The following is a 14,302-nucleotide window of genomic DNA, read 5'->3' as shown; positions in this document are numbered from 1 at the left end:
ATATATAATTATGAACCTGGCTCTTAGTCATTTGTTAAAACCATAGCAAATTATTGTTAAGGAAGTAGCATAAGAAAAAGTCAAGTTTATTCCACAAGGGAAGCGTGAACAAAAATGTTCTAAAGTCTGATGGGCAAACACAAGTTTACAAGTTTTTATTTTAGATTTGGAATGTAATCTATAAGGAGTTATTTGGAAATGTTTCCCCTACTTTTGGCAAGACTTCTATTTCACATTACGCTAGAAGAAACTGAAGAAAAACCACAGAGGTGATAATATTGTGCTTTAAAAAAAAAAATATATGAAGTCATTTCTTAAAATTGCCTTACTCCTTTCTCCACTCCACCCACCACCCTCCCCCAAAGATTCTGATAATCTGTCAAGCTTGTCTTTTGGTTTAATCTGAATGAAGCAAGTTACTAAACCTGTGTAGACGTCACCACTTGGACAATGATGGGTCCTGACATTTAGTCACTGGTACATGATGTTCCATGAAGACAGCTGCCTTCACTTCCTCCCAGTTGCCTAATAATTCCCTTTAAACCACCAAGTCCAACTGTTCTTCTTTTATTCTTTTGGGTGCCAAGCACCAGGTAAGGGAGAAAATAAGGAGATTGGCGTGCTAGGTCCTTCCTCCCTCAGCATTTTAATTCCACAACTGGGTAGCATGTGGTATAAATTGCTTTGGAGTATCTGCTGACCTGAAGTTCTCTGTAGAATAGTTCCCCTGCCTACTACTTAGGCAGCTGCTAATGGGTGGAGACCCCCCTCGCTCCCACCCCACTTCCTGCCTGCTGATACTGCTTCAGATCTCCCTGGCAGCTTCTTGAGCAGGGGTGTGGGAAAGGAGAAGGGGGCCCGACTCACCTGTAGCTGCCAAGACCCAAGGAGGACAGGGTTGGGCTGCTTCAGCAGATGGTAGCCACTCACATGAAGTCCATCCTAATTAAGGGAGAATTTTTTTTTTTTTAAGTTTCAAAAGGTTGCCTTAATTGCTGTGATATTCGGCACTTCAGTAAAAATTGAAAGGCCTTGCATTGCCCTAGTCTTTGTTTTGTTTTCTATTTCCTTGAATGAAGGAAAAAGGTGGTGAGAAATAGGAAGAAAAGAGAAGAAACACTTTTCGAATGTCCTATTGAAATGGAGCAGCCCCCAGTGAAATCTGTTCAAGGAAATTTAGATTTATTAGACTGGGAGAGTTACCAACTAGAAGAAAATTGTGGAGCTCCTCCTCCTCCCTGGCCTCCTTTTCGTCCTTGGGAAGTTTGTCAAGGCAGCAAGGAGGGGGCAAAGGAAAACAGGTATTCAACTGCGGTCCTTTATCAAGGCAGCACGTAACCGGAGGGACGCAAATGGGACAGGGCACCAAGGAGCACTCATGGGAATGAGAATAGTGAGTCATCACAGCACCCCTGCTCATGCCTAATGTTCTTTGTCTCTCCTCTGCCCTCAAGGACGTTCCACACTGAGGCCAAGTAAGAGCTGCTAATATGTTGCTTCGTTAAGGCCTTGCTAGAACACGGGAAACACCCTTCCAGCTTAACACAAGAGTATGTGTACGTGGTCCCAGCTCACTGACAGGAGTGCGCTGTGTGTCAACTGTTTACGTATATGCAGGCAGGCAGTTTTTAAGTGCCGGGAGAACAGGCGCTTGTTGGGGTCATTTCCTTTGCGGAATCCACTGAACTGGACTCATTTTTAGGTATTAGACAAAACAAAAATTTTCGGTACCTTATAACCTTCAAACGAGTCAGACGTGGTCGCGCATGTCAGCATTTATTTCTGACAACAATCAAGATTCAGTAGCTGAACTGAGGTGGCGCTTTATAAGCAATATTGATCAAGGGAAAAGGAGTTAGTGGTACATAGTCACCCAACATAAAGTAATGGAACTATGCTTTCTGAAAAAGAAAAAAAAAATCAGAGGAACAGATGACATGATGAGATTAGCAAATTTGGATCTAGTTCTTTAAAAATAACTGGTAGTCATTTTTGGCAACTGTAGCTATTTCCTATGTCTTTTGTCTAGGACCCACTAACTCCAAAGCCTTCTTCCATTGACTAGCACTTTCTTTTATCCAAAAAGGAGATACTTTCTGTTAATCTGTGCCTGGGTTGGAGTAATCCAATTGTTAGGTGGGCTCACTTCAACATTTGTATGGTCAAGAATACTTATTACTTTCTTCACTCTGAGGCTTTGTCAGTTGTCAAGAAGTGTGTGCATTGGAGGTGATGGGTGGGGTGGGGAAGAGGAAGAGAAAGGAAGGAAGAACGGAGTTAATTTAATGATCAATGCATTTAAAGGTTATACTTTAAAAAAAGTTTTAGTCCAAGTATAAAAGTAACGCATATTTACGTTAGAAAGCACAAAAAAATAATCTTTTATATAAATAAGTGTGTAAACATATTAAAAATGATCTACACTCCAGAGCAGTGCTGGCTGATACGAATATAATGTAAGCCACATTTTCTAGTGCCTATATTTAAAAAGGCAAAGAGAAACATGAAATTAATACTGTATTTTATTTATTTATTTTTAATTATTTAACCCAATACATCCCAAATATTGTCATTTCAACATGTAGTCAGTATAAAAATTATATGAGATATTTTACACCCTTTTCATATTTGGTCTTCAGTCTCATGTGTATTTTATGCTTACAAGCACACTTCAGTTTGAACTAGGACATTTCGAGTAGTCAATAGCCACGTATGGGTAGTGATCTCCTTATAGGACTGTGCAGGTCTGTCATGCAAAGGAATTCATACAAACTTCTAAATTGTGATTACCTCTAGAGAGGAGTCTAGAAGAGGGGGAGTGGAAGGTAAGCGTTTAGGGGAAGGGCTTTGTGTAGTTGAATGTTTATCATGAGCATGTATTCAGCATTACCTGTGAACATTTACTTTAAAAAGTAACATTTTCGGGGCACCTGGGTGGCTCAGATGGTTAAGCGTCTGCCTTCAGCTCAGGTCATGATCCCAGGGTCCTGGGATCGAGCCCCACATCGGGCTCCCTGCTCAGCGGGGTGCCTGCTTCTGCCCTTCCCTCTGCTTCTCCCTCTGCTCATATTCTCTCTCTCTCTCTGTATCTCTGTATCTCGAATGAATAAATTAAAAAAAAAACTTTAAAAAAAAAGTAACATTTTCATTGTAGAAAATTTAGGAAATCCAGAACAGTATAAAGAGAAGTATGTAATCCCAAAGAAATGTTCTTTGCCTCTGCCAGGATTAAGCCTCCCTTTAGGGAGAAGTTTCTCAGCTGATTTGGGTAGGAATGACTTGCTGGCCCATCTTAAGGCTGAATGTTGCATAATTCAGTTTCTATTACTTCATTTATAGTAGCAGAAACCCCCGTTTTTTCCTGCTCTGTAATTTCTAAAAAACGTTTAAACCTTACATGCGAACTATCAAAGAACATATATACACAGAGCTGTCTAGAACAGGAAAGCCACAGGTGAACAGACAAATCTGACCCAGGGTTGGAGAGAGATACACCCATCATGCTCTTTACCATTTCCTAACATGGCCTTGAACAAGTTTCATGCAGTTCCCTCGGTGATAAAATGATGGCGATCAGTCCAGCTGTCTTACAGCAAGGCATTTCCGTGAAGTGGCTGGAAGCACAAGCTCTAGAGGGCCATCTCTGTCCCTGAGCATGTGACAAGTTCATGTTTCCCACTCTATGGTCGTTTCCAATTTTGTCAGAGAAGAATGATAGAAATAGGGTTGAGATGTGTATGCAAAGCTGTCAATGCAGCCTGTCGGGTAGTGATGGTTTGATGTGTCAGTAGGTGTTATTACATGTTTTTATGAGAATTTAAATATGATAATATATGCAAAGATCTTAACACAGAACCTGGAACATGGTAGGCAGTCAACCAACGATAACTATTTCAAGATGCAAGTTGATCTTATAAACGCTTAAGTTTACCTAAAGACATTTATCTTGAGATAGTACCCCAATTAATATTGAGCAGTCACAGCTGACTCCAGCTGTGGGCACGTAGACAGCTTACTGGGTGTGGTTTGCTCCCTCGGTCCACGTTAGGCAGTGCTCAGCTGCCAATACAATCCATTCAGCCGGAATTCTTTATCAATGCTTAAGGGCTGGGAGCCTAGTTACAGTGCCTACTGACAAGGTCTTTAAGCTCAGATGCAGATGTACTATCATGAACAGAAGTAGCTGGATCTCTGTTTGCTGTAAATAGCTAGCAGATAGCAGCAGAAGCTAGAGATTGACACAAAAAACATTTGAATCCGCTTTGGAAAGAATTCCAGCACAATCAAGATAGGCTTCCTCTGGGATAATTGTACAAAATTAATGTGTATTTTGTTTTGAGGGGAGGGGGAGCAGGAGAGGGAGAGAGAGAATCTTAAGCAGGCTCCACACCCAGCACGGAGCCCAACGCAGGGCTCAATCTCACGACCCTGTGATCATGACCTGAAGCCGAAATCGAGAGTCGGACACTTAACCGACTGAGCCCCCCAGGCGCCCCAAATATGCATTCTTGATCAAGCCCACTTAATCACTTCACATGGAAGTTTTGAACTAAGCTGATTTTCAGCCTTTTCGGTTAATTATAGCTACCAGTTGTGATGGAACACTCAGTGGATGGGCTGCAGGCAGAATGGCCACGTGGCTTGCCAACACCTTTAAGAAAAGCAAAGCAGTTTCCCATATTTTGCCTATTTTGCAGCGAGATAACTCTTGTTGTCCCCGCCAGTAGTGTGTGTTTCTCAGGCAGCCTGTCTACTATTCAGCCCCTCTCTTCTCCTGTCTTAGATACCAACCACTACAGATTCCTACACAGGCATTGTGGATTTTCCTATTTCCCCAGCCAGAGGAGGCGAGTCAACATGGTCCTTTAAAGGTGAACATCTCCCAAGAAGTTGCTGCTGCTGAGAGAAGCTCTGCAATGGAGGACAGCTGAGGGCAACCATAGTCAATGTTAATCTTAATAATCCACTTAACGTGGGGCGCCCGGGAGGCTCAGTTGGTTTAGCGTCCGACTCTTGATTTCAGCTCAGGTCGTGATCTCAGGTCCTGGGATTGAGCCCCGAGCTGGGATCCATGCTCAGCAGGGAGCCTGCTTCAGGAGTCTCTCTCTCTCCCCCTCTGCCCCTCCCCCCATGCGCTCTCGCTCTCTGAAATAAATAAATAATCTTTAAAAAAAATACTACACTTAACGTCTTGTAGGCAGTGATAGGGTGGGAAAGATGAAGGGCGGGGACTGCCACAGTCTCAGGGAACACAGGGCAAAGTCTAGAAGGAGGTTGAGGGAAGTAGGCAGATATCCCCCTCAGTCCTGTGGGAAGGGCATCGCTGGCAGAGGCCCAGAATGGGGCCCCCTGAAGAATGGGTTCCTGAACGGGGGGCCCCTCTGGCTGGGGTCCAGGAGCAGGACTGGCTGAGAGCAGAGGCCGCGTCTGTGATATTCTTGGAGCCCTAAGTGCGATTCCCATGAGGATTTCCAGGAACGGCAGGTGACTTGCTGGCTCCGGCTGCAAGGGTTCTCCCCTCTGTGATCTAGGCTTGATTCTCTAGCCAGTCAGAAGTATGTTACCCATAAAATATGCTTTCCTGCTCAGTTTAGCCATAAACTCTTCTAAAAATACAAAGAAACTGTGGTTCATTTGGTTCCTGATACTTCCCTCATCCCCTTCCAGCTTCTGTGTCAAGGATTTCAATAGGTGTGCTTGTCTTGCCTCTACTTTTTAAATTGCCAGCATATCAGTCAAAGACTATAATCCTTGCCACACTTCCTACAATTCCAATACCAGAATCTTGGCCAGCATCTTAAAATTCACAGTGAATAAAGAAAACCGGTCTCTAATTTAAATATGCTTGACCTTCTGTGGGGAGCAAAGTAATCACAGCTTTGTCATGCTCTGGTTTGGTTCAGTGGGTATAAAAACATGTTCAAATAAAATCGGGCTAGACCCAAATTTCCCCCCGTCCTTCAAACTAAACCCAAGCAAAGTGTTGTTCTGGTTTGTAGTCTCTTTGGCTTAGGACTAGGCTTGCCCGAGGATTTTTCTACTGGAGATGATTCCATATCCAATCTTGCCGAAAGTGTGACTTTATAGCTTGTTGTCCTTATAGGACCTTTCTCCCCTCTAACTGGGTGCATCGTTTTTTAATCTATATATTTATAAGACCTAGAAGTCCCCTATCACTTGTGCTAAGCCAAGTGGTGCTTGGCTGGCATGCTCTCTGCAAGCCTGGAAAATGTGAATTTCTCCCCAGGAGCAAAATCTTGGATGAATTGTTTCCCAGTTTTTCTCTCCACTTTGAAATCTACTTCAAAGTTATTATTTGGCTAATGGGTTATGTTTTCCTTCCCTTGAGGTCTATAGGATTTGTCTCTGATGTGTGGATGGGGGACAGGTTTTCCTTCTACTCATTTTTATCTACATTACATATGAACATAATCATTCTCACCCCCAAATATGAAACTAAGGCTTAAGTGAATTGCAAAAGCCTGTTTCCCTCTATTTAGTCTTTAAAGATGTTCAACCCAAGAAAAGAATAATTAGTCTTCTACCTTTATGATTTGATTGAAATTTTAAGGTGCAATGAACAGATAGCAAATGTGTCATTGATGGTAGACTCTTTGAAGATAGGGATTTTTTAAAAAATTAATTCAGGGTTTGATTCTGGTTTTGGATAAACACCACTAGATATAATTCTACACACTTTCTTCTGGGAGCTTGGTAATCTAATAGAGATCAATTAGATCATATATGAGATCACCAAGCTTAGTGATTATTTTCTCCATAGGCAATTGACAAATGTTTAAACTTATAGTACGTGGAGTCAACATAAAGTAAATAGAAGGACCGCATTTTGTGATGAATCTCTTTCAAGAAAGAGGGAAGTTGAGTTAGAGAGCGAGCGTGTGGCTCTGTTTACGGATAGTGTGAGAAGCCAGCTTCAAGGACATGTCAACGTTTGTGTTGAGGTACTGAGTTAAGTTCAGATTTTTCCTGCATTGCCATGTGAAACACTGCCTGGAAACTGTTCAGTACCTAAATTATTGCTTTCCAGTCTATGATGCTTGTGGGCAGAAAAGTGAATTATGTCTATGAATGCATTCCTATAGTTATCTTTCAACAATAGCTAAGGCAGCAGCCAAGTTGTGTCTCTATTATCATTTACAGAAAATAGACTTCAGTCTTCCATTCAGCTGTGCCAGGAATTCTAGAGTTTTGCTTGCAGAGTGGAGACTTTGAAGTAATGATAATAGCTACCATTTACAGAACATCTACTATATGCCAGATACTGTGTAAGATGCCTTACATGTTTTTTCCTTTATTTGATTTTTTCAATTTATATAATTTTTCAAATAGTAAAAGTATTAGTGTTTTTCCCCCCCACAAATCAAGCAATACAAAGCTGTATAAAGAAAAAACAGTTGATTTTCACCCACACTCCCCTCTCACCCCAGTGCTTTGGTAACTGCTTATGCATCCTTCCACTTTTTCCAATGCCCACACATACTTGGTATTTCAAATTCCGCCCCCCGACCCCTGTACGGTAGGTGGCTTTCTCCCGGTTTTATAGATAGGGAAAATAACGCCTAATGAAAGTGGTGGCTCTTAGGAACCGAACGTTAACATCGAGTTCTCTTTCTAGGCAACCGCACTGCTTTTATTGGGATCGAGAAATGTGGGTGATCGTGAAACTTAAGGGAAAGTCAGGAGTGTTTCTGGAGCCAGGAAAAAGCAAAGGCTCCCCCCGCGGTGCCAGGTGTTTCCGAGCGGTCACCGCCGCGCGGGCCCTTCTACTGCGCCACAGTTTGGGGTAGAGGAGCTGTGTGGCGCAGCGTCTGGGCAAGTTCGTTTATGGCAAATTACCATCCACTCACAGGTTGTTTAAAAAATAGACCCGTTCATCAAACATAAACTCTAGATAGAGCATAATTGTATTTGGCGTGTCTTTTTGTCCATAATCTTGCCCTATTAGAATAAGCTATAATGATGAATGAGTGAAATATCTCAGCGAAAGCGAAGTGTAACTGTGGGATTTTTGAGCCCAATTCCTCTTCTTTCACTTACATTTTGTTCTCAAATAAAAGGAAGGGGTTTTTTTCTTTTTTCTTTTTTTTTTTTTCCAAATTTATGAAAATGCTGCAAGAATTTATTTGAGTAATGAAAAACATAAGTGATCTTCTATCTCCTGAGGAACCAGGGTATTTTCCTGCCTAAATGCAGCAACTGGATCGCCTCTTTTTTAACAAAGCAGTATTTTTCTGAAGGCCCAGATATGGACACTCACTCCATTGTGCAAAGGTCTCATCCGGTTTGCTTTCCAGCCATGTGATGAAATTCAATGCAACACCCTCGTCCATTGGCTCTAAAACACAACAGAATTCACCTTGCCCTGGGAAGCAAGTAAAGGAACGCATGTGGAGCGTGCTGCCTTTTGACATGGTGTGCCTAGAGCTCTTCTCTGGCTTCGGGGATGGAGGAAATTCATGGACACACACACCCCGTGTCTCTACCTATTGGCCATACTCTGATAGCTATTTACTCAGAGAACAATGCCTGCTGCCTACACCTCAGTCTGTGGTCTCACAAGCTAATCAGAGCCAGCTATGGTCAGTAGTTGGATGGAAGAACTCCAAACAAAATAGCTCAGGCTGCCATAAGTCATCTCCGTGATTTGTTGGTAATCCTGGACTCTCCGTGAGTAAGGAATCAGTGCCCTGGAGTGGCGCAAAGAATCTTCTCTTTAATTAAGCCTCTTAAGGACTTTTAAAACAGAAATTTGATTCCGTATTTCATAACCATTGTGGAAGATTCTCATGGGTGGATCTGAAAATCATCGGCCTATCTCCCTGAATAAAAACCAAAGCAAAAGTATTTAAATTTCTAGACTATGAGCAAAGTCCTGCATGAGACATTTAGCACAGCACGTGGCACCTACTAGGCACACAACAAGTATTTGTTGAAGAAATGAATGCATGAAAGAACAGAGAGTTCCCAGAAGTAGCAGTGGGCCATAGCTAAAATGAAACCTAAAGACTTTGAGTTACGTCAAATGGAAATACTCTGGCAGGTACCCGTGAACTGAGCATTTCGATAAACCAGTGTGGAGAGCAGTGTGATATTACAGTATAAGCTACATTCCAATCCATTTATGCTCCCCCACTTGCATTCTGGTGCAGTCGATGAAGAATACATCTAGGAAAGTTTTATCATGCAATTTGGCCCACAACTGGTAACCAAATATGAAAATTGCAGTGAATCTGAATGTTGGAAGGAAACTGAACTGGTAGGTGACCTGCTGGGTTGGATAGTATTGGAATCATTTGGCTGATGATGCTAATCAGTCACCATTTTTGTTTTGAAATGGAAGCCCAGTAATCAAATAAGTTTAGTAAAATTCCTTGTGTTTACAGAGATCTAGTCAAAATGATTCTGTATTTTCCTATTTAAGCATCCCAGTGGAAGTCATGTTTTGCCTTTCTAATTAAATATTTGCTTACATGTGTGTGACACAATATTGCTGAATGAAGCAAAAAGCACCCTTCTCTTTATGGGGAATTAGAGAAGAACTCAGGTTTTTCTCTATCACAAGGCCCCAAGAAAAATATATTTGGGTTATGATGTATCTGTTACCTGTATCAATTGGATTATTAAACTCTGAAACTCTTACCACATATGTAGAACAAGAATAAGCCCACAGAATGAGAACCACACCGGATGCAGAATCCTGCTTAAGCTATTTACCAGCATTTTTACTTTAGGCCTGCTACTTAACAGTCCTTGGTTTTCTCACCTGCAAAATAAGGAAAATATACCTGCTGCCCACCTTACAAGATTGAGAAAAGCAATCAGATGTGTTACAATGGCAAACCCATGCAGAGGATAAAAGTATGGACTTGGAGCGGGAGAGGCCTCAGTTTGAGCTTCGGCACTAGCTCTGTGATCTTGAGCAAGTAACACAACCTTAGTTTCCCCATCCATCAAATGGAAATCTCACACCCTTGCTGAGAGGATAAATCACGTGATATGTGTAAACTGCCAGACAGATGTGATAATGGCTCACATTGATGAGCACTCACTGTGTTCCAGGTACCTGGTTACACACACAGTTGTGCTCTCCAGGCTGTAAGCTGTGTGAGGTGGAGGCCCAATTGGTGACTTTTTTGTTCCCAAACTTTGCTCCCACGCGGCCTTGCTTCTAGAGCCCACAGACTTACCCAGTGGAGAATTCTTACCGAGGATGTTAATTCTAAGGGATAGGGAAGAGGCCATTTTACAGGATCTACTGCTCTAGAGAAGAAAGGCCCTGGGGTGAGGAAGCTCCCTGGAGGAGCTCTCTAGCCCAGAGACTGGATTTGATTAGGCCTCAGACTAAGTAGACCTTTTTGTCTTGCATGATGCATTTCTGGTGGACACAAGGGTCCAGGGCTCTGGGAAAAGGAAAGGACAGACAGAGGAATGAAAAGGAAGAGGCTAGTTATACATGCCCTTCATGTCCCTCAAATCAGCCTCCGCCCTTTTTAATGCCATTGTCTTCAGCTAACAAAGAAATTACCTATTATTTTATTATTTGAACTATTTTTATTATTATCAGCACTATTGCCGTTATTATTATCAGCTAATATGTAGTGAATGCTTACAGAGGACAAAAATCCATTGACTTAGTTACCATCACAGCAATCCTACAAGGAAGATTCTCTTTTTCTCTTATTATTCTTACTTTACATATAAGTAAAGTGGGGATAAATCAGAGTGGATAAAATCCTTTCCCAGGCTAGCAGGTGGGATTGCTGAGACTCAAACCTGGAGCAGTCTGGCTCCAACCCCCTATTTCTTTTTTTTTTTTTAGTGTTCAACGATTCATTAGTTGTGTATGGCACCCAGTACTCATCACAAAACATTGCCCTCCTTAATACCGGTCATCCAGCTACCTCATCCCCCCATCCCCCCACCCCCCTCCCTTCTGTAACCCTCAGTTTGTTTCCCAGAGTCCAGAGTCTCTCATGGTTTTTCTCCCTCTCTGATTTCTTCCCATTCCATTTTCCCTCCCTTCCCCTGTGGTCCTCCACGCTATTCCTTATGTTCCTTATTCCTTATATATTCCTTATATAAAGAAGATGTGGTCATATATACAATGGACTATTACTCAGCCATCAGAAAGGATGAATACCCACCATTTGCATCAACATGGATGGGACTGGAGGGGCTTATGCTAAGTGAAATAAATCAAGCAGAGAAAGACAACCAGCTATTTCTAACTACTGTGCTACTCTCTGATTTTACTTAATGACTCACAACTAGAGTTCAAGCTCACCCGGGCACTTGAGTTCAAAATCTGCCCTCTGGCTGCCTTCCTCCAAGCAGGGGAGCAGAGCCTAGGCAGTTTGCTCAGCACTTCCAGAGTCTTTCCAACAGAAATGAACTTCTGCTCAACTTATCCCCAAGTCTATTTTGAAAACCAAAATAATTTGTGTTGATAGTCAATGTGCCAGAACACAAACAAAAAAAGCCCCATTTTGTAGAGCAGAGAGTGAACTTTAACCTTCTGAGAATTTTTGGTTTTCCTATATGAAATGTTTTTTTATTATTTTAAGATATATTCTCATGTGTTTTTTTTCTGTTACAAAAAAAGGTTTCCTTAAAAGCTTAATGCAATGTATTGTAATTAATCTTCTTAAGTGAAAAGATGAAGTTGAGTGTAGTATTGTAGTTAAGAGTTTTTAAAACATTTATCAGCAAAAACTATAGGATTTACTATATAAACAAGCTCATTTAAATGTATCATGTTAATTACATAGCTATAAATACAAGTTGGATGAAAAGGCTTGATTGGATTTGTTCTCTGTTCTGCTGATACAACCTTAATTGCACATGATAAGAAAACACTTTTAGTCAGAAAGCACATCAGACTGCAGACCACTCCAGCAACCTGCTCCAGGGAAAAATCAAACAAATGCCACGTCAGTGCTTGCCTCATGGGAAAAAAAAAATTAAGTACTGAGCATTTTCCCTTATTTCCTATTCAGTCAAAATTTAACAAGTAGAGATATCCCTTGTACTGTGTCTCCGAAAGGACGCAATCATTCAGCTTTTTATTGAACCCCACGTGAATTGTTGTTCTTGTAAACTCTAGTAAGCTCTGTAGTATGTTCCAAAAGTAGCGATAGACTGGAGTCCAGCAGTCAGGGTATTTCAAGTTTGGGTCGTCAACTGGAGGGCTGGAAAGAAGTAAATTAAAGGTAACCCACGACCCCCAGTGCCACTGATTTGTCATTTATCACAACGAGTGATACACACATTAATTGTACACCCTCTTGAGGAAGTCTACAGACAACTATCCACACCCGATTTCTTTTTTTTTCTTTTTTTTTTTTTAAGGATTTTATTTATTTGACAGAGAGAGAGCACAAGTAGGCAGAGAGGCAGGCAGAGGGAGAGGGAGAAGCAGGCTCTCCACTGAGCAGGGAGCCCGACGTGGGGCTCGATCCCAGAACCCTGGGATCATGACCTGAGTTGAAAGGCAGATGCTTAACCGACTGAGTCACCCAGGTGTCTTTTTTTTTTTTTTTTTAAGATTTTATTTATCCACACCCAATTTCTAACCTAGTGCCAGTTTAAACTCTTGAGGCAGTGAAATCAAGACTACTTGTAACATTCACTTCAGAAAAACATAATTAGAAAAGTAGCTATGCTGGATTCAGGAACCAAATGTAAATTCCTTTTGGATTATGCAGTTATGGATTACCAGTTTACCTGTATGGCTAATCCCCTCCATTACTTGGGTAATCCAGAATTGGATACAGCTATTTACATGTAGGTAGTAATGATAGGTATTACATGACATTAGTTTCACTAATTCCACCAAAGGTGTGGTTTTTTTTTTTTTTAACAGCAATCTTCCCTTGAAGACCTGCATGCATGCAATTTTGTTTACTTTTGGGGCTTCCTAATTTTAAAAGCATGGATCTAGGCATGATTATTCATGTTGGGGGAAAAAAAAAGTCCCTAATAATTCCGGCTTGAAGGGAAGCTAAAATGGTAATTTACTCTATTTCACGGTCTCAAAGATGATCTCTCTGGCTTTGCTTCTCTCTCCTGCAGCAACCATCCACGATGAGTTATGCAAGACACATCATTAAGAAGGAAGGCTTGGGACTCCAGGGCCTCAACAAAGGATTTACAGCAACTTTGGGACGTCACGGGGTTTTCAACATGGTTTATTTTGGCTTCTACTACAATGTCAAAAACATTATTCCTGTCAATAAGGTAACTATTTAATAGATTATAATCCTGGAGGAACAATCTCATCAGTGATGATAGCTACATCTGTAGAGTACTCATCATGTGCTAGTCACTGCACTGAACACTCATATTGAATCTGATCCCCCCGTTAGCCTTATTCATGGGGTGTCATTATCCCTATTTAGGAATTGGAAACTGAGGCTTAGAAAGATCAAGTAAATTGTTAAGTAGTTAAGAGCAGAGACTTGAACCCAATTCTGACACCAAAATTCATTTCCTTGAAATATGCACCGTGACACCTGAATGCTTCCCATTTATCACTAACAGAAGCTTTTAGAAACTGTGTTATCACTTACTTTTTTTAACCTCAGAAACAACTTTCCCAAGAAAGTTGAAATTTTCATATCCTAAATAAATTTTGAGCTCTGGGGGGAAATTATCAGCCTAAAATTTAAATTTTACCTAGATATTAATTTTTAAATTCACCTAAGTTAACTAGGGTAAGGGGTAACCAACTCTTTAAGGATCATCACTTTTCATGCAAAGTAGTAATAATTATAAATATATTTTAATGGTAATTTACAGATGTTAACAGCCTTTCAACTTCTGCAAGATAAAAGTAGCACATGATGTGCTTTAAACCCAGCCTCTTTTCATCTATAACAGCACACTTTCCCCCCACCATCATATTGCTTGCTTGCATTGAAAATTGCGATCCTGGAAGCACCAACTGGTGACACATTTTGCACATGCAGACAATTTCCCACAGGGGTTCAGTTTTTTATTTTGCTTAGTACAAAACTATTGATGGATTTTTACAAACCATAAAAAGATTTCTAATACGGCTACCACCAGACTCTTCAGTAAAGTTGATTATACCTACCTTTGCCCAGCGATCCCCCATATTCTGGGTCAGGACTTATCTTAAGTAGCAGCTGAAGCCAAGGGATGTTCCACATTAACCATCTGTTGGTTTGGCCTCATCCACTAGCCAAAGTTGTTAAACACATTTCACTGTATTTGGAAATCTCAGTTATTGAGTAGAAGCTTGTTTGGTTGGCCTGAAATC

At 41.2% G+C, this 14,302-nt stretch overlaps 1 protein-coding gene across 1 annotated transcript in view; it reads left to right on the top strand.

The window, feature by feature from the left end:
* SLC25A21 (solute carrier family 25 member 21) overlaps window positions 1–14,302 on the top strand; it is a 476,445-nt gene that overhangs the window by 438,382 nt on the left and 23,761 nt on the right. Inside the window, exon 7 of the mRNA XM_036103885.2 lies at window positions 13,093–13,257. Coding sequence (XP_035959778.1) covers window positions 13,093–13,257 — 165 coding nt within the window. The remainder of the gene's footprint in view (window positions 1–13,092; window positions 13,258–14,302) is intronic.

This window comes from Halichoerus grypus, chromosome 8, assembly GCF_964656455.1.
Source record: "Halichoerus grypus chromosome 8, mHalGry1.hap1.1, whole genome shotgun sequence".
NCBI classification, from domain to species: domain Eukaryota; kingdom Metazoa; phylum Chordata; class Mammalia; order Carnivora; family Phocidae; genus Halichoerus; species Halichoerus grypus.
Note: the sequence above shows the minus strand (reverse complement) of the source record. Positions and strands in the feature narration are given on the sequence as shown.